The 26576-nt window shown below is 42.0% G+C and overlaps 1 protein-coding gene across 1 annotated transcript in view; it reads right to left on the reverse strand.

The window, feature by feature from the left end:
• Nucleotides 1-320: 320 nt before the first annotated feature.
• marchf8 (membrane-associated ring finger (C3HC4) 8) overlaps nucleotides 321-26576 on the reverse strand; it is a gene marked incomplete at its 5' end in the record, with an annotated part of 51891 nt that continues 25635 nt past the window's right edge. Inside the window, 5 exons of the mRNA XM_079229901.1 lie at nucleotides 321-789; nucleotides 3584-3719; nucleotides 4564-4744; nucleotides 10759-10838; nucleotides 24937-24987. Coding sequence (XP_079086027.1) covers nucleotides 485-789; nucleotides 3584-3719; nucleotides 4564-4744; nucleotides 10759-10838; nucleotides 24937-24987 — 753 coding nt within the window. The 3' untranslated portion in view covers nucleotides 321-484. The remainder of the gene's footprint in view (nucleotides 790-3583; nucleotides 3720-4563; nucleotides 4745-10758; nucleotides 10839-24936; nucleotides 24988-26576) is intronic.

Consider the following 26576-nt stretch of genomic DNA (forward strand, 5'->3'; position numbering starts at 1 on the left):
GTGTGTGTGTGTGTGTGTGTCTGTGTGTGTGTGTGTGTGTGTGTGTCTGTGTGTGTGTGTGTGTGTGTGTGTCTCTCTGTGTGTGTGTGTGTGTCTCTGTGTGTGTCTCTGTGTGTGTGTGTGTGTGTGTGTGTGTATAAAGTGGTATGCTTCAGGCCTCTTCAGACATTTATTGAAGTCAGTAAAAACAGTCCGGTCCTAGGAAAGGAGAGAGAAGTGGATTCAGGGTGCAGGTGGAGGAAGGGATAAGGTATGAGGAATATGGAGAGAAGAACATGGTCATCGTCTGTCGGTCTCTGTGGACGAAGTGTTGGGAATATAAGAGGTCCAGCGGAGGACAGTGGATCAGTCTGGGTTCAGAGGAAGGGGAGTGAGTGTGTGGTCGTTCCTCATTCACCGGGTATTTCCACACCAGCTGCTCTTCACCGTGGGCCTGTCTGTGTGTAAAGTGTGTGTAGGACGACCAATGCCATGGACCGAGAGCTCAGACATGGAGCACCTCCATACTGTAGTCCTCTGTCTCTGTGTACTGGGAGGAGTTTGTGTCCGACAGGGTTGGCGCCAGAGCTTCCTTGTTCTCCAGACTCGGCTCCATGAGGGGCGGCTTCTCCAGTACCAGCTTTTTACACGTGTCTGGCCGGTTCTGGACGTATATGACCCGGTTGTAAGCCTTGAGTCTCCTCCATAGATGGATGTAAACTTTGCACTGGACGTACATGAACACCAGCCCACCCGTAAAGCCAATGGCCACCACCACCAGTTTGGTCCAGAAAGGCCATTCCAGGAGTCCTGAGGAATAGAGAGCAGACAAAAAAGAACCTAGTTTGTTTTGCATAATTTCTTTTCTGGTATATGTTTGACTGGAATTGCATTTTAGAATTGCATGAATGTGATTAAGTTTCCTGATTTCTCAGATATTCAATTCACTGAATTAGATACTATTTCTAGATTGATTTACCAGGAAATGCATCACTTCACATTACATATATTCACAATGTGACAAAACTACAGGATTTTATGCATATAGCCAACTACTTTTAAGAACAGGTCTGCCAGTAAAACTAAATTAAAATAACTAACAGAAATAAATCTATCCCATGCAGGTTTTATGTCTGCAAACCTTAAAGCAACATAAATACAAACAGATAGGTGCTCCCTGGTGGCCCCTTAGTTCCTGTCATCTCTCCAATGTTTCTGTCCATTTTAAGAAATGCCCCCCAAAAGTACATATAACAAAAAGAAACAAACGCTTGCTTGATAAGCGAGAACACCACTAAACCATTACAACACTGCAGCAGGTTTTAAAGCAGGGATTTGTAGTAAATTTGCTAAACTGTGCCAAAACATGTTTATGCTTCCTGAGGCAATTGCAGCATTTCTGTAAAACCCCTAAAACATAAAGCTCAAAGCAAGAGGTAAAATATATTTGTAATAAGCTGCAGCGCAAAGAGGCATGGCTTTAATATATTAAAGACAAAGAAGGTCCACAATTGAATTACCAAAATCCTACCCTTTATGATAGAATAAATATACAGAATGAAATACAAAAATGCTTCACATGATGATAGGAAGAATAGCAATTCAAACAAAGTGGACATATAATCAGTCAGGTATTAACTATGCTTATATAACTTTCTGTTGTGTGAGAATATATAAGTGAGGTTTCTTTTAATTAAGCCACAAAGTATAACACAGAAAATAAATCCCAGCATGTTCCTGCATTGATTAGGTTGGAACATTCAGTGAGGTGGTGCGAATATACTAGGTCTTAATCTATATATATATATATATATATATATATATATATATATATATATATATATATATATATATATATATATATATATATATATATATATATATATATATATATATATATATATACACATACACACACATACATTCATACATATATACACACACACACACACACACACACACACAGTATATTCGACTTTAAGGGTGAAGAAGCATTATTTGTATCCTGAAATCAAGGCTGACCAGGGAAGGAAAGGGAAGGAAAAGGAAGGAAAGTGCAGTTGGAAAAGAACCAGACACAGCTGCCAGTACAGCTGACAGGGGAAACACAATTTGAAAGCCAAAGGGCCAAAGTTGAAATGTTTACCTGGGATTCTTCCGGCTGCATGAATAAAGAAAGTGTAAGTATCATGTTTCACCAAAGATGCACAAACAAATCGATAGAAATGATGCAGAAATTCAAGTCAAGTATCACAGTTGGATGTAATTTATCATGCAATCATAAACATTAAAGCCGTTTCACAAATGAAAGTAGACAATGGAAAACATTTCAAGGCATATTAGATCTTACCAATCTTTGCAAGCAAATTCAGAGAAAAACATAACCGTGTCTCTTTGTGACTTGGCAGAGGACAAACTGGACTGGGGAGGAGCTATTTGGCATCACCATGGTGATTGAACCTGACAGCCCATTGGGACTCTAACAAGTCTGAATCATCAGGTCGGTCTCAACAGGCACAGCCTGCTCTTCCATCTGTACGCTGTCTCAAAAGCACTAGATATGCCAAAGAGGAGTGAGCGGCAGCAGACGTGGTGCCAGTGGATGATACACCAGCTCATCGTTAAAGCAGCCGTCTCCGTTTTTAGCCCCGATAACGAGAGCGCCGCGCTCCGTCAATCAATCTGTCGGTAGCTCGGTGCTGCTGACCACTTTGGTAGAGATGGAAATAAGGAGCAGCCCAGGCTCTAAAGGGGCTATTTAACTCCTGGTCACATTTTCCTCTTACTTTAACATTTTAAAAGACCAGAACGCCCTACCGACCAACTACAGCCAGCAGCCGGTTAGCTCACTATTTTACATGTCACATTTTGTTAAATCTGGCACACATGTCCAAAAGTAACACTCCGTTACCTTTGGACAGAGCCAGCCAAGCGGTTTCCAGTCTTTATTCGAACTAAAGACTTCGGTGGCAGCTTAAAATATAGCATACACACACACACACACAAGAGTGGTGTCAATCTTCTTATCTAACTCTCGGCACAAAGATATAGAAACAACAACACGCACTTCTAAATATTTTTATCGTTGTGAGGGCGTTTTGTTGACGAGACAAATCCCTGAAGTGACCTTCAACTTGTAATTGTGATTCACATCATGCACACAAAACCTGACTAAACTCTTGAAGAAGTTGAGGATGAACCAAAACCACCTCAGTTTGAAAGTCACCATCTCAAATTGGATCTCATAATGATGGCTGTAAAGAATTACTTTTAAAATCTCAACTATGGACTATGGTCTGAAATCAAAGCAAACTGAATTGAAGGGAAATTCCAAAATACAAACAGACAGAAAAGAATCTCAGAAAGAATCTCAGCACACTCGTCTACACATTTGTTCATGCCTTTGATGCCCACGGAGCTTCTGAATGTCAATTACACCAACATACTGTATATTTCACACTATTTGAACTCAATACTCACACTACTGAAATAACACCACAGTCATGCATATTTGTCCTTTAATACTGAAAATGAATGACTGGAATGGATGACATCTACATCGAACACGGACAACAACGTTAAGTCAATGTTTGTGTGTGCTGACCGTGTTTGATTTCCTCCGCTGTTCTGTCAATGAGGACGTAGAGCGACCACACCACGCAGGTGATGGCGATGACATGGAAGGTGACCGAACACATGATCTTCCTTCTTTCGCTTGCCGTCATCTGTAGCTTCTCCCACTGCGACAGAGAGCAGGAGAGGACAAAAGAAGGACATTTGAGGAGGTCAACTATACTGTTCAAACACACACTCAACACTTAAAGCAATACAACTGTTGGCTCTCGGTTCTGGAGCAGCTCAGAATGTGAGGGAAATATTTGATGGAGAGCGTTCAGGTTCTGTGATCAAGATCCTATGCTACATAACGTTTATTTGCATGGCAAATATAACAGAGAAGAAAAGTGTGCATACAGCACCGAGCTACTAGATCCAGGCCAGCTATCTTGTCAGTTATTGGCTTCACAATACATCATCAGGACCAGAGCCCAACGGTACAAAGAAAACTCAAAATACAATGCCAGCACCATCAGATCAGTTCTGTAAATAAGATGTAGAGCCTCTCAACATCCAAAAGGCATTCCTTTGGTTGCAGGGTCACTTTGAAGAGAAGTTTGACAGAGTGTGACATGAAACCAAGCATCCTCTGATCAACACTTTATAGCAAGACCGACATCCTCATCTCATCTTTGAACAACTTCCATATTCACCAGTGGCATTCAGACGCCATTAACAGCTGAGCCTTTCATGGCCCTTTGTGCAGCTAATGAAGGGTGAAGGCATTTTAATTAGTGTCCAGCTATCTCCAGGCAACAGCGATTGATAAGAACCTTTAATGAGAGTGTACCATCTCTGCCTCCTCCTCCCCAACAAGTTCCACTTGTGAAAACCTCTTCAATAGTCGGTGTCATGCTTGTGTTATCCGTGTGACAGATTTTCTGCTACACGTTGAATGAGTGACGTGTGCCAAGTTCAGACACTTGGAGCTGCAAAGACAAATATGCACACATACAAACCATGTCTTACCTTGCGCAGTGGTTTGAGCTTGGTCTCCATGATGAACTCATATTTGCAGAGCTCACAGCAGCGAGTGTCAGAGCTCTTGATCCACTGCTGCAGACAGGCCTGGTGGACGAAGCGCAGGCTTCCTGTGCAGTGGCATGGTGTGATCAGAGGACTCTCGTCGTCCCCTTCACAGTGACAAATCCTACAGGAGCCAAAGAAAACAGTCAACACTAAGCTAGGAGGCAAGGCAGCTGTTATAGGAGAAAGACAGGGGAGAGGAAAAGATCAAAAAAATAAATGTTGGCAGGTAAAGCTGACATATTTCCCCAAACTCCAGGAAACTTGAGTTTTGAAAGATATGGTAGCAGACTTATAGCATTCTCTCGTAGTAATATGACAAGATGTTTGGAAAATGTTAATTTATTCCAAACTCCAACAATATAGGAAAAGCAACACAGGTGGGAACATTGTTTCACAAATATTGAGACGCTGAACGCGGAAGACAATACATGTCCCACATGAATAAACTCAATCAAGTCTAACTTATTTGATTCAAAGCACTTCATTTGCAAATCAAAATGGCATTTTCAGAAAATAACCTCCTGTGTTCTTGCAACGTTGCAGCACAAAATAGATCAAAGCAATTTGAATCTCAGATACTCTGCAGTTGTAGCAGCAGCAGTCTTAAGTCTCAGTGTTGGAAGAATTGATACAAGTCGCCTTTAATGGCCTGTTCTTATAAACACACTATAACTAAGATATTATTCACTAATAAGTATATCAATGTAGGTATTGTTACAGCATTTATTCACACTCAATGTTTATTTTGCTTTGATCAAGTTTGCATTTATACTACAAACACCATTACTATTCTATACCACACACACACACCCATACACACACACACACACACACACACCCATGTGTGGAGAAAGCTATTTGATGTCTGTGCTGATGTTGTTGCAGTGGGTTGGCGTTTTAGTTTTTGGGGAATAACATAATAATATGAATAGACTACATACAGTACCAACCCCTGTAACAAAAAACAATCGTATTTTACTATCAGACCAAAGCAACCCTGGATCCTCTTCAAGTTCACATATGAACACTGACAGGTTGGAGGGCAGAAGTCATTAGTCACCCACATTAAGGAGGAGTGCATTAGTCTGACACAGCGATAGACGTGAGAATCCAGACTTTGTATGTATAACAGTTTCACCAGTAGACCAGGTACAGTCTGCCAAAACCGTGAGTTTCAGTTTGCTATAGGACAAAATTAAGGATTGGAGGGTTGTTTGAGCAACTTATTACCTCGCCAAATCAAGTCAATATCATGTACACACACAACTTGCAGGAAGCACAAACTAAAGTCATCATGACCTCAGAAGTTAATGTCAGGACATTGCCTCCAGGGAAAATCTGCTATTGTCTCTTGCAATACAATACAACTATAATAAGCTGTATGAGGGAAGGCGCAAGCAGTTATTTAAACCTCAACTCCAAGTCTCCCGAGTGAGATGCAGAGAGCAGTGGCTCTTCTCTCTGGGAGAACAAGTAAGCTAAAGCATTGAAAGAAGGTGGAGAAGGAGAAGAGAGCAGGTTGTTCTAATGGGGTTCGTCTTTGTCCCGGTTGAGGGACAGATAAGACATGAGGAAGACACACACCCACACATGTTGAGAAAGTGCAAGTGAGATAAGGTCTATTTGAAGACTACACTGATCTGGCCAAAGCGTTACAAGATTGAAAAGACAAAGTGAACAAAGGAGGATGAAAATGGGTCATTTCAATGGATTCTCAATACACAAAGTGGAGGGAGTGGAATGAGGAGCGAGGGATTAAGGGATAGAGGAGGCACAATTAACATCTCTGGAAGAGTTGTTTTTCTACGGGTTATGGCTGAGCTGCTTTGTTTGTGTGATTTCTGTTATATGGATCACAAGATGATGAACTGCAGATTCTCTTCCCACACATACTGTTGTGTACTCCTCTTTCCAAAGAAAACAAAAAACAGCCCGAGGATCTGGACCATCTTGGTGCTCATATCAAAAGGTTGGCCCTTGCTGAAATGGATTTGATAAATTATTCTAATGTTGCTGTGGATTTTATTTAAAACATAGGAGGGTATAACAGAAAAATTCCACCTCCACATGGAGGCATGGTGGAAATAAAGTGATGAGTAAACAACATTGAGTGGAGGAGGACTTAAAGTTGAGAAATATAGGTTTCATGCTAGATGTCTGCTAGATTATCTGTAAACTGCTGCAAAAGAAAGAGATCTTACAAATGGAGCAAACAAAATTCAGCCTTTCAAAGTGACGTGTGCTTCATCTGGTACATTTAACAGAATAATTCCAAACCGCTAAATTTACTGCATCGGTGTCGGCAGCAGCACATCCCAAGCACTGCAAGGCATGGAAGTAAAAAATGTAATTGGCATCACTTGAGCAGCCAGATCACACCCTGTTTAACAGTAGTTTTAAGATGACAGAGGCGCCATTATAGTACGTCAGCATTAAAATATGTGAAGCAAAACATATAGTCGGGAAATCACAAGCATCACAAGCTGAGGGGGAAACAAGCTCAGCAACATTACAGCCATGGCGAGGCCTTCACTTGCTTCCTGTTCCCTCTGGTCCGTTTCCTCTTACTTCTCCTGTGGCAATCATCCGATCTTTGCACTGTTCACTATCTCAATGTGTTGCATTAAGATCCCCTCCCTCCAGCTATTCATTGCTCTGCCCTGGACCTGAAACAATTATTCATTTATTTTCAAATGTTTTTTTGACACCATCTGTTTTTATTTTTGCATTTCTGCTAAACATATTTCCATGGGGAAGGTATGGGGCAGAGTGTGACATCTGAGGCGTTTTGTTCTCAGCCTGTTTTCAGTCTCAACGGTCTAAGCTCTACTGTACACCCTGCCAGAGACACGCTGATCAGAGAACACATTTCAATTAAAAAGGCAGCACCACTGGAAGACATTTCAACTCCTTTCCCCTCTCTGCACGCCTCAAAAAGTTACTTGTCTCCATTTCTGTGGTCATGCTTGCCATAAAAGAGAATATTACATATGCTCAGAAACTACCTTTAGGAGGAAGGTTAAGGAATAATATAGACACTAGGTGTTTGTATTGTAAGATATAAAAGCTTATAAAAAGGTGCTCTGTGGATATATTGAATACCAGCAGTTCCATGGAACCATGTTTTTGTCCCTGTTCCGTTTATCTGGTGCTCTACTAGTATGTGCACGAGGACCAGAGCGTGCAAGCCTTAAAACACCAAGAAGAAGGTGAAAAGACAGTCAAAGCTAAGAAACATAAGCCTGACTGCAATAATTATAATTTACTTCAAAAGATTGGTCATGTTTATCAAATGACAAAGGGGTTAAATGACACCCGGTTAATGCCTTTCTGCTGATTAAGCGATGTGGCAGTAAAAGGCAGGTAAAAGGACAACTATAAGCGCTAAATAAGCAATGCAGGACTTTAAAATATTTACACCAGCTTTGTAAATATTTAAGAGGAAGGAAATGCATTCTATATGTCAGGATACACACAAGGCGTTTTGATGAGAACTTTTAAGTTTCTCTACAAGGTGACATTTCTGATACGGAATAAGACTTCTGATTATTCATTTCTGAAATGTCATCAATTAACATGCCATTTGTGGGTTTAAATCCACCTCCCACACACATGCTTGCAGGTGAGGTGAGCTCACACTGCAAGCCGCCTGACAGAAAGCTTCCACGATGTGTTTGTTTGTGTGCAAAGTGTGTGCGCTGAGACTACGAAAACTATTTGAAGACAATAATCTGTCTCCTGATCTCTGAACTGGTCACTTTGCCAATTCTAAGCTCATGTTTCTCTCTCAGCCCACAGCTGACGTACTGTATAAGACGTATAATCTGAAACGGACTACATGCGCAGAACACAGCTGAGGTGCCAAAAAAACAACAAGTGAGACACATAATTGACATTCCTTTGTCCTCAAGACTTAACCATCATCAATCCACTGAACAGCTACCAGGCATATTGTTATATTGTCTGGCTATTGACAGACTTATACTGTAACCCAGAAGTTCTCTACATGATCTATGTGGGGCTCAAATTTCATTTCTTGGCGACTTAGTAACATCTACCACTACACAGATTGATCTGTAGGGGCCACGCAGTCATGACCTGGTTTGTAATTACAATCTGCCCTTCCTAACTGGCTCGGCCTATCAGATTGCACACAGACTGCCATGTGAAAAAGATGACGGCCCTCTTGACGCAAGCAGACAGACGCTGGTTCAAAGTCCATTATTGTGCACAGTCTGCTTCTGATACAGAATTTCAGAGACGAACACACACACTTCATTCCCAAATACCATTACATTTTATACCCTGACCTCTGACCTATCTTTTCCTTAGCGTTGCAATTGCAAAATAATTCTGCCTCTACTGCAAAAGATTAAAGTTTACAGACAAAATCAATGACCAATTTTCGCGGCCTAAGACACATTAATGCCTCATCGATCTAGTAACACGGACACATTATTTGTTTTAAAAAAACATGGCACACCCTTGAGATAACTGAAGTGAAATGACATGAAATTAAATGAAGTTATATTTCTGTTCTAGACACATGAGGGGTTGAATCAGTACAGCTTAATGTGTGCAGACTAAAGCATCTATGTGTCAGGTTGCCCTGATTAACAGCTTTACTCCGAGCAGGGGTTTTGAGGACAAATGTTTCTCAGGCGTAAGATATTTGCTAGGTAGTTACACTACAGGATGAGAAGCTCTCACCACTCCACAGGGCTCTGGGGTTCACTGCCACTAACAGCATAGGGATGGCCTATCAAGTCACAGGGAGGGTGGGTGTGGATTATACCATCCAGACAGTCACCCACCTGCACCAGTCTCCAGATAGTGAATAGGGTGACAGTGGCTCGGTTTTCTCTGACAAAGGGGATGGGCAGCTGTCCAGGTCGACGTCCTCGTCCATAAAGCACAGAGGGGCTAAAAGAGCTTCGGTCCCAGACACGGTGACTGTTTTTGGGGTGGCCAGCTGGCTCGTTCTCCTTGGAGCTGTACTGAGTCGGTCCTCCTCGAACACGTCGTCATCTCCCAGTAGATCTTCGACATGGAATCCTGACTCACTGTCTTCCAGCTGGACGCTAGAGGACTTGTTGATGTGGAGGTGGGAGTCGTAGCTGCCCAGCTCAGAGCACTGCAGGCTGGCCGAGGTAGAGGATCGAGAGAAGGGGAGGAGGAGACGGAGGAAGTTGGCGCTCGGAGAAGGATGAGGGTGGAGGAGGGTGTTGGGAAGAGGAGGAGGGGCGATGATGGCAGGGGCAGATGGGAGATAATTTGCAGGAGGGATGCCCAACATGCATTTGTAGTTGTTGGTGAAGGCGGGGACGAGGTGGGGGTCGATGCATGTTGAGAAGGTCGGATTCGGGATCTGGTGTGTGGGTGCTGCAGCCAGCTTGCCGTTGAGTGTGTGCGCCCTTCGATCCGAGCCGGTTGGCTGAGCAGGCTCGGGCTTCAGCTCCAGCTCTCCCTCGGAGCAGGTGCGGTCTATAAAGTGCAGGCCGCGACAAAGACTGTCCATTCGTTGGCCCACGTCATTCAGAGACACAGAAAACCTGAGCGCTCCGCTGGGGTGGATGTTGACGGAGGAGGGCCGCAGCAGGGAGAGCCAGTCTCGTTGTTTGGCATGTTTAGAGGCTGGTAGGGCGTCTGTGCAGAGGGTGGTGACTGAAATACCTCCTGAACCTTGACAGGTTTTACCATTTGAATTCAACAGAACCACTGCAGTCTGCTTCTGATGGTCCTGAACCTGACTGCTGGTGTGTAAGTGTTTGTGCATGTGTGTTTATGAAAGAGGAATGTGATTGAAGACAGTGGTAAGGGACAGTAGGAGAAGGAATGAGAAAAGACAAAAAAAAAAAGAGAAATGGAAAACAATATCATGCATTTGAAAATAAAAACTTGAAAAAATTAGATAAAAGGTTTCGGAAAATACCCAACAATGGTTGACCTATGTTACAATTAAAATCAAAGTTTACAGCATGTATCGCACAACCAAAGCTACTTTACACAGTGGCAGTGTATTGCTCAAGGGTCAACTCAACCCACAGATCAGATTCTTCAGCAATAAAGGACAATACAACAGATGCAATGTATTGTCCTCAGTTGTTCATATCAGTGAAATGAGGTGGTTTGTACCTGCATATGTCCTGACTGGAGGGGGAAACTGACGTCCTGGAGAAACTGCATGGAGCGTTGACTGAAGTCGGGCTCCCCGCCTGAGGAACAAAACAAAGATATACTTATATGAATAACTAGTGTATTATTCAACAGACGGGATCAAATTATATTCTCGGTGTTGCCAGGAAAGGTCCTGTGTGTGGTGAGAATCATCAGTGCCTGCATATGATTCTACAGAAAGAGTAAATGCATGTCACGCTCCGATACACTGGATGATGAAAAGAAAAAAGATGCAATACTGGCAGCTAATCTGTCTGATTAAAGTAGTGCCAGGTAAAATCTTTCTCAGTGATTCACAGAGCGGGCGAAACACCAGACTGCCACGGAGCGAAGTGCTCAGGAGACAGACTGCGAGACAGAGGGAGAGTTATGAAGAATGAGGCGCTGAGAGAGGCACAGCTGGAGGATGCGAGGCTGTGGACTTGTTCAGCCTCCACAGAGAATTTTGAACAGATGCACCTGCAGGTACATGGGCGATACCTTCAGCATTATCCATATTTCACTAATCTCCATCTTACACAATTGGGATGAGGATAACGCAATGTGGTTTGATTCTGGTTTATTGGACGCAACTTATTATTTTTTACAACCATGGCCACAACAGTCATGTCTCACGGTCTTTATTCTACTTTAATATTAAGCATGTAGACGGCTCGAGTGTGGTATCAATCTTCTCATTCAACTCAAAAGCGAACTATTCCTTTAATATCCAAAGTGTGACAGCATACATATTGGGTGGGGAGGGGCGATAAACAATGGGATCAGTGTTTGGGTTGCTAACAAAGATACGGGGTGGGGGGGCCTGGTAATTTCAATAAGAAACTAATTACCTATTGATTTAATTTCCAACTAAGGGGAAATTTATGGCTCACGGCCTGACACCAATCAATACAAAATTCAATATCTAGATATGCCCTTTGGTCTGTTTTTTTCTGAACAGCACAGCTTCTCTTTTCACAAGCATGCTGCCGCTTTCTTTTCTATTGTTCTTTCTGTAATGTCCCTTTGAAAATTGTATTTAATTTTCTTATTTTAGAGCTAATATTCAAGGCTGCTGTTTGGGACTCGTGCAGGCGTCTGGAATATAAGATGTAAAATGAACAGACAGCTCCAAGAAGTGTGGGAGATAGAAAAAGATCAGATCAAAGCAATAACACATTATTATAGCACCCATCACTATATTTAACTCCATGCTGATTCAGCTCTTCCCTTCAACAATAACTAAAAAGAAGAAACACATGCTGAAATCTGTAAACGGTGTAAATGGACAAAACGTGGGACATAAAGTTTACACTAATGGCACTGGATGATATTTTTGTTCCTTATTTTATTCTTCGATATAATGTTCCATTGCCGTGTTGCGGCCGTTAATTATTCATGTTGTCATCTTTGTGAGTTGGATGGTAGATAACTAACTCAGTCTCTGAGCAGATGCAGACAGTAGTGGGATGATAACAGAGTCAAGATAGAAATGATTTAATTAACTTCCTAACGGCCTGTATGACTCTTCAGACATCTGCGCTCTCATAACTGCCCTCTTATGACGAGGACCTTTGATAGGCAAATGAGTGCCAGCATTTCATAGAGAACCAAAACACTGCAGTCACTGATATCTCAACCACTGATGAAGTGGCCACATTTGTTAAATATACATTTATACACACACGTTGATTTATCCACTCAGTTTGTGTTTCATTCTGTTCTTTGGCTCTAATTTGCTAATTAGACATAATATAGCCTCAAAACATACTGTAATGAATCATTGTTTATTGTGCTTGGAACCATCCCTCAAGTCATTATAACTATAATGTAACCCCTATAATGTAAACACTCTCCACATACACTCCATCAACACATACATCATCCTCTTTTCCACTTGTTGGAGCTTTTCTTCCATCTCCTATTTCTCCAACGCCTCCATTATCACATATGCTATATTACCTCAGCCTTCATTCTTCTTTTAATGTCTCCATCTGTACCTTGAGAGAACTATAGCCTCTCTTTTTCTCGCCATAGGGAAAAATTATCTTTAAACTTTTGATCGCTGATGTTTCTCTGGAAACCTTAATGTTTAAAGTGCATTATATAATTAGGTAAAAGCTGTAGAGCTGACATGTAAGTTCATTAACTGGTAAGTCATTTAACAGAAAACTAACTATCCAGCAAAGAAATTTGATTCAATTTTAAAGCAACCTTTCAAGCAAAAAAAATATGAACATTTTCTTAAACCAGCTTCTCCAATGTGAGAGGATGGCCCTAAATAGCTATTTAGGGACATCCTCTCACATTGGAGAGCTGACCAGATGTTTGGCTGACTATCAACAGAAGCCCACGGAGCAGTGGGTCGCTACTTTGTGTCTTTATGTGGACTGTAATAGTTTAATTCCTTCCCAAACAGTGGCGGAGGCATCGCGCAGCTCCCTGGCACTGTGCTAAAGAGAGAAACAGCAACAGCTAAGCCTCCTGACCTCGCCGAGTGGAAAATCTACTCCTGCCAAATCACCAGGCAATCCTCAGGCTGCTCAGGCTTTCAGAGCAGCTTTTTGTATTCTACACTGACCATTCCTTCATTTAACAAAAATGCAGATTATTTGCCCTCAACTACAGCTTTCTTCCACCAATCTCCAGACAGGAATAGCTTGAAGAAACACACCTTCTGAATACATGAATCAATGAAGGAGCAAATATACAGCAGGTGAGAGATTTGGGCTTTGGAGACGGGTATACATTCATATCTCAGACTATACGCCTTAATTCCCCAAGATGACAAGCTCACTGATAAAGGCAATAGCATATTTATGAAAGAATTGGCCTTCTGGCTAAATGCTTCAGCTTGTTTCCTGTTATTATCTCTCTGTTGGCAAGTATTCCAACGAGATTTGGAAGTAACTGGAAAGTGGATGTTTTTCTGAACGCTGTTTGATTAAAGAAAACACCAACAGTTCAGTGACTTTCTACACACAAAAAAGGGACCACAAGTATCCTGCCAGGTTATCAATGTAAAACTAGAGCAGGTGCTTTGACAGAATTAACAGATTTTTTCAGATGTTTGAGCTCTCACATACAAATCATCCAGACTGTATTGTCGTGCCAAGCTGGAGATGTTATGAAATATTCCTCTCAGGCTGATGCTGCGGTTATTTATGTAGAGAGATATCTTTTTAAGTAGGTCAACGATTGGATACAAGCACATTCATTTTTGATTTGATCCGACATGAGCTAGTGATTCAGCTTGAATCTCTGCCATGTGAAGCAATGCAGGGATTGTTTTGGTGTCTTTATTTTGAGTCTGGCTGCAGTTCATGTGAAAATGAATAAAAACAAACATGCGTCAATCAATATCATCCATTAAACGGTTATCAGCAATGGTGTTGCACCCTTGAAACGAACTGTCCACAAACACGTCCTTCTTCAGTTATGCAACTTTTATTTAACAAATCCCAGTTTAGTAACAAGCATACGTTTTTGTCTTCAGCCAGTATACAGCACGTCTGCTTCACCTCTCTCTTAAAGAGACAGCAGCTCTTTTCTAAGCTGCATGCAATACTGTCTGCCCTTGACAGCCAGTATGTGTACAGGTAATGTAATGTTCTCAAACATTGGAACAACAACATATGACTTAACTTAAACACACCATTTAAAGTAAATTGTAAGTAATGGACACAGTTGTATTAAATTAGTAAGACATATGAAATAACATATTTCAGGGCGCTACACCCTCCCCCACTAAAAAATAATACAATGTTAGCAAAACATTTCTTTCTCTGGTATCAACTTTAGTTTAACGACCAGATAACACTTTTGAACCTCATGAGATGAGTACCGACTAGTATACAGATACACAATCATACATGTCAATAGCTACACATCTGATGACTATCACAGCATGACTACAGGATAAATAGGCAACTATTTATTTTCCTGTCTGGTTGTATTGTCTTAATCCATAGGTATGTTGGCAGGCCTCCCAAATCCATTAAGTCACATCTGGCAATATCTATCATTCCAACATACTTAATGTACCTTAACATTATACATGCTTCAATGTGTAGTATTATTACTTACAGAATACCTTGTGTGTCACCTTGTTACATTGTAACACCACCTTTTCTGCAAATCACCTTTTTCTTCAGTTTCCAAAAATGGATTTCTGAATAATGACTTATGACTTACTGCAACTGTATTACTGAACAGATATCATTCAAACAAAAATGCATATTCAAATTAGCATTAGCTGTGTTTTTGATGAACTCAAACACTTTAATTTCCATCCCTTTCACAGGTGTGTAAAACTAGGTTTCCCTAACTCATTATACATAAGGATACATCTTGGTTGGCGTGTCCTTGTAGAACGTCTGACTGTCTCAGGTTCATATTCGTCCTCTGAAGACACTGTATCTTCTTCATACACTTGGTGTTCTGGTACTTCCTCAGCATCAGAGTGTTGACTCATCTCCTGCTCCTGAGGCATTGTCTCCTCCATTTGACCTCTGTCCTGAGTAGTGTCCTCTTCTTGTGGCTGGCTCCTTTCGTTCTGAATGGGTCTTTCAGCCTGAGTTTTTACTCTGGAAAGTCGTCTCGTTGTGGACTTGAAGACTGGTGCTTGAGGGTTAAGGTGAGTCTTTTGACGATGTCCAGGCACCCAAAAAGCATATTCTTCCCCGCTTGAACTCTCAGAGTCTCCATGGTAAGTCTGAGTTTTTACTTTTGGTTTTAGCGTGTTGTCCTTTTCTTTCTTCTGATCTTCATTTCTTACTTTATTATCTTTGGTGCTCTGTCCATCAGTAAGGTAAGGACAAGGTAACAGAATATTTCTGTGGAGGGTTCTCACTCTACCTTCTCCATCCAGAGGTTCGACCACATGCACAGGACTGTTCGCTCCTCTTCTGTCTTTGACCACATGCACCTTGTTTTCCCAAAAAGCTTGGATCTTTCCTGGTCCTCCTCTCTTGGATAGGTTCCGGATTAGTACATGGTCTCCAGGCTCAAGTACAGAACTCCATGCTCTCTGGTTGTAGTGTTTTTGTCCTCTTTCACAAGCTTTTCTCATGTTTTCCTGTGCAATGTTATAGGCCTCTTGCATTGACTCTGACTGATTTCTCAGCATATTTAGCATGAGACTGTGGACTTGCTTCTTCTCTGGGAAACATCAGATCAATGGGTAAGGTAGGCTCTCTACCAAAGAGCAAGAAAAAAGGGGAAAACCCTGTTGATTCATGGGCAGTGGAGTTGTATGCATGAACCACTTTGTTCAAATAGTCTTTCCAGTTAGGTTTTTGTGTCTCTTCTAGTGTCCGAAGCATCTCAACAAAGTTCTGTTAAATCGCTCTGCTGGGTTAGACTGGGGATGATACGGAGTCGTTCTTGACTGTTTTATCCCACTGTAGCATTGCAGTTTCTTGAACAACTCATTTTCGAATTCTCTTCCCTGGTCATGGTGAATTTTGGCAGGAAAGCCAAATCTCAAAATGAAGTCATCAAAGATCTTGCGTGCAGCTGTCTTGCCTGACTTATTTGGTGTTGCATAAGCCTGTGCAAACTTTGTAAAGTGGTCAATTATTACCAAAATGTATTCTACACCCCCTTTGCTTCTCTCTAGATGCATATAATCTATAGAGATCATTTCAAGAGGTGCTGTTGTTGTTATGCTTTGCAGAGGTGTTCTTGTTTGTCTGTTTGTCTTTTTCTGCTTCAAGCACCGGCACACTTTTGTCACATAATGTTCAATTTCTTCTCTCATTTTTGGCCAAAAGAATCTTTCTCTGGCTAAAGATATAATCCTGTCAGCTCCTAAATGTCCCATTTCCTCATGGAGTTGCTGATAGATCAGTGTCTTGAGCTTTTCAGGAACCACAAGCTGGATTTGAGAGTTTGTCTTTCGTCGCAGAATTCCATCCTTATCAAAGTGAAGACGAGGCCACTCCCGTAGGAGGCATTTCACCGTCGTTGACTCTTTGATCTTGTCTTTGTATCTCAGGCGTTTGTTCTGTTGTTTTAGAGCGATGACTCTGCTTATCGCTTCATCCTCTCTTTGACTTGCCTGAATTTCTTCAACTGGCATTGGTTTGACAGTAGTTTCACATGTAGTGGTCAGTTCAGGTAACACATCTACGTTACATGTGATGGCTGAAATCCAATCAGTGTCACCTTTGTTCTGAGCTTGCAGTCCTTCTCCAACTGCCGCAATGTCCTCTGGTTTACACTCCTCTGTGCATTCTTTCATCAACTTGTCCATTTCTGCTGGTTGACGGGATAGGAAGTCCGCATCACAGTTGACAGTTCCTGGTCTGTATTTCAGAGTGAAGCGGAAATCTGCTAACTCTGACACCCAGCGATGTCCCACAGCATTTAGTTTTGCTGTCTTCATCACGTACGTCAAGGGATTATTATCGCTGTACACGGTAAAGTGAGGGGCATGGAAGAGATAATCGCGGAATCGCTCAGTTACTGCCCATTCGAGAGCTAGGAATTCCAGCTTCCCGGAATGGAGTCTGTAATTCTTTTCTGTGGGAGTCAGCGTTCGCGATCCGTATCCTATTACTCTCAATGTTCCTTCTTGACGCTGATACAAAACGGCTCCAAGCCCTTCCTCAGATGCATCAACATGTAGCACCAATGGCTTCTCAAGATCAGGATATGCCATTACTGGAGGATCAGACAGTGTGTCAACCAGTCTGTCCAACACCTGCTGATGTACTGCTGTCCACTCCACTGGCTGAGATGGAGGCAGCTGGGGAGAACGACAGCCTCTACCCTTCTTTATCCGTTTCTTCTCTGTCTTTGGGTGAGACAGCAGCTCAAAGCGGCATGGCAATCCTGGAAAAATCAACAATGAATGACCTGTAGTAGCCCAAGAAGCTAACCAGGGATCTCACTTCTCTGACTGTTTTTGGATTTCTTTTTTTTAGAGCTTGAACAGCCTCTACCTCTGTCGGATTCATTTTGTATCCCTCCTCTGAAATGACACGTCCCACATAGCAAACTTCCTTTTTAAAGAAGTCACATTTCTTTGGTCTGAGTTTGATTCCACAGTCTTTTTGCCTTTGCAGCACCTTCCTCACATTCTCCACATGGAGGTCAAAGTTCTTACTAAACACCAAGACATCATCAAGGTAAGGCACACATATCTCATCTCTCAGGTCTCCGAGGCAACCCTCCATGTACCGCTGGAAAGCAGCAGGAGCATTTGTCAGTCCAAAGGGGATCCTGAGCCATTCATATAATCCCCAAGGCGTGATGAAGGCAGTGCATGTGCGGCTCTCTTCGCTGATGAAGCCCTGATGGTAGGCTTTACCTTGATCAAGTACTGTGAACCATGAGTTTCCTCCAAGATTTTCCAAGAGTTCCTGGATTCTTGGGATGGGGTGTCGATCAGGGAATGTCTTTTCATTTAGCCGTCTGTAATCAACACAGAGTCTGATAGTAGAATCCTTCTTTCTCACAATCACGATCGGTGATGAGTAGGAAGAGGTTGACTTCTGGATCCATCCTCTGCTGAGGAGGTCTTGAATGTGTTTTTTAACTTCCTCATACAGGTGACGTGGGATGGAATTGTATGTCTTTGTCACTGGGATGTCGTCTTTCAAACGTATTTTCATCTGTAGATCAGGAATACATCCAGTGTCCCAATCATCCCTTGCGAAAACTTCACTCTCTTCCCTCAGCATCTGTGTCACTTTGTGTTGCTGTTCTGATGTCAGGTGAGAAAGATTGACAGGTGGGTCCCAGAGTTGCTTTTCAGGTTTACTTTCATTAAAACCTCTGTCTGTTGTTTTCTGACATGGTTTTATTTGTTCATTTTCACTCAAACCTGCATTTTCCTTTTGTGGCTCAGATGTGGCTTTTTCCTCAGCTTCCTTTACAGCATCTACAGCATACAACCAGCCAAGTACAGTTCTGTTTTGAAGTCTGATATCATCTTCTGTGTTGTTTTCAATCACAACTAAAATGATAGCTTTATCTTCACTGGGTAACTGTACTAACTGTTGCTTTATATCCAGTCCAGCAGGCCATGGTGCATCTTCATTCGGTTCCAGTATTGCATACTGCTCCCTCAATATGCTCTTGTTGAGTTTCCCACAGACCACCTTTACCATCTTGTGCTTTGGGATAATAAGATCCTGTCTTCCCAGCCTTGCAATCTGACTCTCGGAGAAGCCTTCCTGCTTTTTCAAAACAGAATAAACTGCTCTTGCTGTTTTTTGTCTGACATCCAGGGCTGATCCAAGACTGTGCACAAATTTGCCTTCCACTGTTCTGTCAGCAGATATGCTACTCTGTGATAACTCTTCAATAATTGAACCCTATTATTGGTTTTGCAAGTGGGCTAGTGGTCACCAATAGCGGCACTAGTAGTTCACTGTCCTTGTTCGCTAGTAGGCTGAACTCCACTCCTATCCATCCTTCATATGGTATCTTTGTACCATTTACAGCAGAAAGATCCAATTTTACCTCATCAAAGAGCTCTTGTACAGGTCGAATCGCAGCATCTGGTAAGTGTCTCTTTTTCCAGTGCATGTCAATAATAGAAACTTGGGATCCTGTATCCCATAACACTGTAGTCTGAACTCCACCAAGGTTACACTGGACAAGACTTTTGCGCCCCACTAACTTTGCTGTTCTTTCTTGTTTTCTTGTCAATGAAGTCTGACTAGTTAGCATAGCAACATTGTCCAACTTAACATCAGCCACTTCTATTTTGCATGTTTTGGCAGTCATATCTTTTCTTTTTCGACATCCAATGTTCACTGCTGCCACACTTGTAACAGTGTGTACATCGGCCCTCACGGTTTGATTTCTCACAGTCAGAACACTTTCTTGGGTTTCGTACAGCACTACCAGAGGTGTTCTTCTTGGTTTGAAATGGTCTGTCTTCTTTTCTTGTATGGCCTTGGTTGAGACTAGCAACATGTGTAGTGAGGTTCTGCAAAGCTTCACAGATTACTTTATTGCCAGCATCAAGCTTCTCCAGTATGGTGTTGGGCTTAGCTGTGTGGCTTTTATTTTTCTTCTCACCATTCCACTATTCAACTTCAGTGTTCTCCTCTTGAACCATGGCCACTCTCACTACTTTTTGTTTAGAGACAGAAAAGAGTTTGCTTCTCCGTTGCTGTTCCATACTGTAAGCAGCGCTCATTTTCTCGAGTAACACTTCATCTGGTACAGATGGATCCTGCAGGTAAGGCTTAATATCGGAACATACAGCATCGTCTTGTAATCCTGTCACCAATGTATGCAAGAACTGGGTCTGTATAAGTTCAGGGTTATACTTCAGCCCTACCTTGGCTCTTTCTGAACTTTCTGTCTGAGGTCCATAGTGCGAATTAGGAACTGCACAGGGGTTTCTTTTGGCTCTTGGACAGCACAGGTCAGTGAATGATACAGTTCTGTGGCATCTTTCTCAATGAAATGGGTCCTAAGGACTTGTCTTAAAGAGTTCAGTGATAGTTCTTGTCTGCTCTCCAAATAACTCTTTAATCTGACTTCAGGTACAATAGACTGGATTACTGCTTCTACAATCTCACCTTCATCATAGCCTTTTTGTAGTCCACGTTCAATCTGTCTTTCAAGGCTGGTGAAATTCAGTTTGTCTTTTTGTCCCATTTCACCAATTTGACCAGTAATCTTAAAATCCTTCCTGTACATGGGATGCAGATTCACATTGTTTCTGCCGTGTACTGAGTCTCTCTCTGAGTCTGCTACATGGCTTGGCCTCTGTGGTGACAAAGCTGGTTGAGGTGCTGTACCCTGTACCATCGACAGGGGGCGCGACGTAGCTGCTCCTGGCTGTCCCCCCTTCTGCTTCTCACGTGCTGATACATTCTCCCCACCAGAAAAGTTAGTCTGTTGGTCCAAGTCGAAATCGTTCATGGCTTAAAGCTCTGAGAGTCCTGCATCCTCCACACCAGTAACATCTTCACTCTCCAGGTGACCTAGGATCAGCCTTCTCAGTAGCCGACAAGAAGATCTGATCTCAGCACTGGGCCGAAGTCCTAGCTCCTCCCTTACTGCAGTGAGATCTCTTAGTGATAACGTGAGAAGCTTTTCCTCCACCTTAGCCAGTAGCAATTCCCACTCACTGTCCATATTTACTGAGTCTTTGGATAAACTTACAGCTTGAAGAAAGCAAAAATGCTTTGTTTATTTTCCCTCCGTGTGTCTTTGCTGCTGCGTCCTGAACTGGTTGCTGCTGCTAGCCGCCATTACAAGCTAGCTCGGCTCAACTCCTCGTCCGTGGTGCCAACAGTCAGTTGAAGTTGTGGACAATATATGACATGAACTTGGAGGGGACTTCTTACATTTCCTTGCTCAGTGATCCAAACTGGTCTAGCAATTCAAAGCAGCAAGTCTTTCCAGTCACAAGCTGACTCACCGTCGACATTCCCGGTAGACTTGTCTTTCCAGAGAACAATTAAAACAGATTTGAAACCTGCCAGTCGGTGGTATTTCCCTTTAGGAAAGAGGAGGAAACACCAACTGGCAGGCAGATTGCTGGCTATTAATTAGAGCTGTCAAACTTAAGAGCCTTGTTCATACTTTATGTCCATTACACACATTTGTCAAAGGAATGGCGGTCTAGGTAGGACATTTAATGACAATGCAAGGTATCCAGAAACGGCTAACGGACTAAATTCACCCTTTCATTTATGCACATGATACCTGGCATTTTAATCTCTTGGCCAGCTTTGTGTGTGTGTGTGTGTGTGTGTGTGTGTGTGTGTGTGTGTGTGTGTGTGTGTGTGTGTGTGTGTGTAAAGCAAGGGCAACAAGATAAACTTCTATCGTCCAGACTTTTTAGATGAGACTTCACTAAATCCTCAATCTTTACCATCACATATTCAGTCTCTCTTGAACAATACAACTGAATGTATACGTGTTTTAAATAACCAGGATGTCCCAAGCCACAAGATCCATATCTGAGCCAAACAAGGCATGTTGAAATTTATCAGTTTCAGCTGTTTCAACCCTCAAACTATCCTGCCACAGCAGCTCCAAACTGACACGACCGTCTCTGTAGACACCAAACAAAACCATGTTGGAAAAAAAAAAAAAAAAAGCTTGCCATTTTGGTAAATATTTGTTTTTCTTACTGATTTGGGGTCTGTTCCTTTTTGGTTTTCCTATCAAATCAGTAAGAGAATGAGATAAGATGAGGAAATGTAGGTGTACAAAAATAATAAAAGTGGAAAAATAATAATTAGAAGTCTATAACATAAAAAATAAGAATATAAATGAAAAACATAAACTATATAAGAGCAATTAAACTCAGAGGTGTAGATAAATGTACAACATGTATCATATCTAAGACTACAGGTGTAAAAATACAGAATTTTTCTACATATGAAAGTCTTTTAGTTTTTCATCGTCATAGTTTTACCACATCTGTTATCTGCCATCATATAGCAATAGAAGTGACCATAGACATTATTGCTGGTATATTTGTCCCACAGGTGCAATAACTTCCACATCCCTCATGCATAAACTGTGACTGGCTGGTAGATTATGCATTATTGTAGTGGTCCCGTGGTGATGAAATGACCTTGACATCTGTGAGTACAAGCAAAGGGTTTACCCTATCCAAGGATTGAAACCCAGGAGTCAGATTCAATGCAGGGTGAAGGTTTGCCTGAGAAAGTGAAGACGAGTAGGTAAGTAAGGGAAGAAATGGAGAAAAATAAGAGTCAGAGAAACATCCTGTCTGACAGACAAAGTGAGCTGAGGAGCTGAGGTGTAAAGCCACGTCTGCTCTCTGGAAGCTCATCAGAGTGGTAGCACTGATTGAGGGGATGTGATTCAAGGTTATCTATCAGCTACTCTCACTCCCCTGCATGTCTGTCTGTCAATCTCTACCTTCCTTCATGGCTCACCTCACCACCGCCCCCCTGTCTTCTCTCCATCTGTGGCGGATGAAGGCGATACATCATTCATTCTGTTTTCCCCCCATTAGTGTGTGTGCTTTGCTCACCTTTGATATATTGCTGGATCTGCTTGCAGAATGACCTAGAGGCTTTTCATTCTGTAAAAGAGGAGAAGAGAGACAATTCAAGTGGGTGCAAAAACTTAATTCAAAAAACAGATAATAAACCTGCAAACTCATCCTGCATCGTCAGAACCGACATCGGACGCATATTTTCTTTCGGCATTACACTTTATTTGTGATGAGTGTGTGCTGTATTTGACCATTTGAAACAGGAAATGTTTGCAAATATTCATTTTGACCAACACACCAACAGAGCCATGCTGCTATCATAGACAAAATAACAATGACAAGCAGATTGAAGTAATGCAACGGTATTTTATGGTGTAAATATGGTAATATAAATGAAGAAATCTTGTTACAAGCTATAGCAGTAACAAGAAGGACCAATTCATGTTTGTGCATTAACGAACACAGCAAAGCTACATGCTACAGCTGAGCCTGAGCTGTTTGGCATCTTAAGTTAATCAAGTTTTTCTGGCGCGAGACTAAAGGAGGACAAGCCGATTACATAACGCATCTGTCCAAACCCCGTATCAAATGGTGTCACAGTATTTGTATCATTACCCAGGGAACCAAACAGGCCAACTCCACACAGTCAAACTCTGTTCTGAGGCTGTAAATGATCCTCGATTCTCAGACCGTGTTCTCTGCTTGCATCTGACACGCAGATAAACAGCCGCTGGGGTGTTGTACTGCATTCAGTGTTGGAATTAAAGCCGTGGTTCCTTAATGACGATTAATCAATCACGGCTACATAATGCCGAGTTCACACCGGGTCCGACAGGGTTGTGGCGCTTTGGACGTTAACACATCTTTGTAAAAGCAAATCAGCTCTATACAGTGTACACATACAGAAGCATGCCCAGATTAAACAGTTCGGGCCAAAGATTTTCTCCAAGCGCCCATCAGTGCACAGTAGACCACACGTGGCAGCATTATTATACAACAGGAGTCACAGAAATCAACCAGTAGTCCTATGAAGGAATAATACAAACTGTCAATATGTCAAGTGTGTTGATTGGTTTGATTAAATTAAAAATGAAACGTAATGCTGCAAGATACGAGATTGGGAGCATTTCTCCATGTCCCAAGCCACAAGATCCATATCTGAGCCAAACAAGGCATGTTGAAATTTATCAGTTTCAGCTGTTTCAACCCTCAAACTATCCTGCCACAGCAGCTCCAAACTGACACGACCGTCTCTGTAGACACCAAACAAAACCATGTTGGAAAAAAAAAAAAAAAAAGCTTGCCATTTTGGTAAATATTTGTTTTTCTTACTGATTTGGGGTCTGTTCCTTTTTGGTTTTCCTATCAAATCAGTAAGAGAATGAGATAAGATGAGGAAATGTAGGTGTACAAAAATAATAAAAGTGGAAAAATAATAATTAGAAGTCTATAACATAAAAAATAAGAATATAAATGAAAAACATAAACTATATAAGAGCAATTAAACTCAGAGGTGTAGATAAATGTACAACATGTATCATATCTAAGACTACAGGTGTAAAAATACAGAATTTTTCTACATATGAAAGTCTTTTAGTTTTTCATCGTCATAGTTTTACCACATCTGTTATCTGCCATCATATAGCAATAGAAGTGACCATAGACATTATTGCTGGTATATTTGTCCCACAGGTGCAATAACTTCCACATCCCTCATGCATAAACTGTGACTGGCTGGTAGATTATGCATTATTGTAGTGGTCCCGTGGTGATGAAATGACCTTGACATCTGTGAGTACAAGCAAAGGGTTTACCCTATCCAAGGATTGAAACCCAGGAGTCAGATTCAATGCAGGGTGAAGGTTTGCCTGAGAAAGTGAAGACGAGTAGGTAAGTAAGGGAAGAAATGGAGAAAAATAAGAGTCAGAGAAACATCCTGTCTGACAGACAAAGTGAGCTGAGGAGCTGAGGTGTAAAGCCACGTCTGCTCTCTGGAAGCTCATCAGAGTGGTAGCACTGATTGAGGGGATGTGATTCAAGGTTATCTATCAGCTACTCTCACTCCCCTGCATGTCTGTCTGTCAATCTCTACCTTCCTTCATGGCTCACCTCACCACCGCCCCCCTGTCTTCTCTCCATCTGTGGCGGATGAAGGCGATACATCATTCATTCTGTTTTCCCCCCATTAGTGTGTGTGCTTTGCTCACCTTTGATATATTGCTGGATCTGCTTGCAGAATGACCTAGAGGCTTTTCATTCTGTAAAAGAGGAGAAGAGAGACAATTCAAGTGGGTGCAAAAACTTAATTCAAAAAACAGATAATAAACCTGCAAACTCATCCTGCATCGTCAGAACCGACATCGGACGCATATTTTCTTTCGGCATTACACTTTATTTGTGATGAGTGTGTGCTGTATTTGACCATTTGAAACAGGAAATGTTTGCAAATATTCATTTTGACCAACACACCAACAGAGCCATGCTGCTATCATAGACAAAATAACAATGACAAGCAGATTGAAGTAATGCAACGGTATTTTATGGTGTAAATATGGTAATATAAATGAAGAAATCTTGTTACAAGCTATAGCAGTAACAAGAAGGACCAATTCATGTTTGTGCATTAACGAACACAGCAAAGCTACATGCTACAGCTGAGCCTGAGCTGTTTGGCATCTTAAGTTAATCAAGTTTTTCTGGCGCGAGACTAAAGGAGGACAAGCCGATTACATAACGCATCTGTCCAAACCCCGTATCAAATGGTGTCACAGTATTTGTATCATTACCCAGGGAACCAAACAGGCCAACTCCACACAGTCAAACTCTGTTCTGAGGCTGTAAATGATCCTCGATTCTCAGACCGTGTTCTCTGCTTGCATCTGACACGCAGATAAACAGCCGCTGGGGTGTTGTACTGCATTCAGTGTTGGAATTAAAGCCGTGGTTCCTTAATGACGATTAATCAATCACGGCTACATAATGCCGAGTTCACACCGGGTCCGACAGGGTTGTGGCGCTTTGGACGTTAACACATCTTTGTAAAAGCAAATCAGCTCTATACAGTGTACACATACAGAAGCATGCCCAGATTAAACAGTTCGGGCCAAAGATTTTCTCCAAGCGCCCATCAGTGCACAGTAGACCACACGTGGCAGCATTATTATACAACAGGAGTCACAGAAATCAACCAGTAGTCCTATGAAGGAATAATACAAACTGTCAATATGTCAAGTGTGTTGATTGGTTTGATTAAATTAAAAATGAAACGTAATGCTGCAAGATACGAGATTGGGAGCATTTCAAGCTTTCAACGGCTCTCAACATGGAGAAGGCTTGTCAATTAACGGCGCTAACAATGGCAAAAGTGCTGACTTCACAGTGTTTACATGAGGGGAAGCTGGAGGGTGGCTGCTACGCTTCTGTGACAACACGGTCAGTCGGGAAATGCTTGCATGTGCCAAAGTGCACCAACATCACACACAGCCGGCATCAACAAAGCAAGGAGCATCTCAGAAAAAAAATCTTTGAAATTCTTTGGGGACCCTGGCAGTTTGGGGACAGTTAATAATCCATCAAGCCTTGCAGAGGAGGACACTTGACACATGAATACTCGCTAACACACTCACGCAGAATTTATTTGTGTGGCAATTTCGACCCTGAGAACTTTCCTCATGATGTCAATAAGCAGCTTAAGTGTTACTCTGCCATCCTTGTCCAAACAGGAAGTATATTAACCTTGCCACCAGAAAGTTATGAACCGCACACACGAACCACACACACAAAACATACACACTTTACTCGTGTCCTTGCGGTGACTAGTTGCCATGGTGATAGAAGACCACTGCAT

The sequence above is a fragment of the Taurulus bubalis genome (genome assembly GCF_910589615.1).
Source record: "Taurulus bubalis genome assembly, chromosome: 14".
Taxonomy (NCBI): domain Eukaryota; kingdom Metazoa; phylum Chordata; class Actinopteri; order Perciformes; family Cottidae; genus Taurulus; species Taurulus bubalis.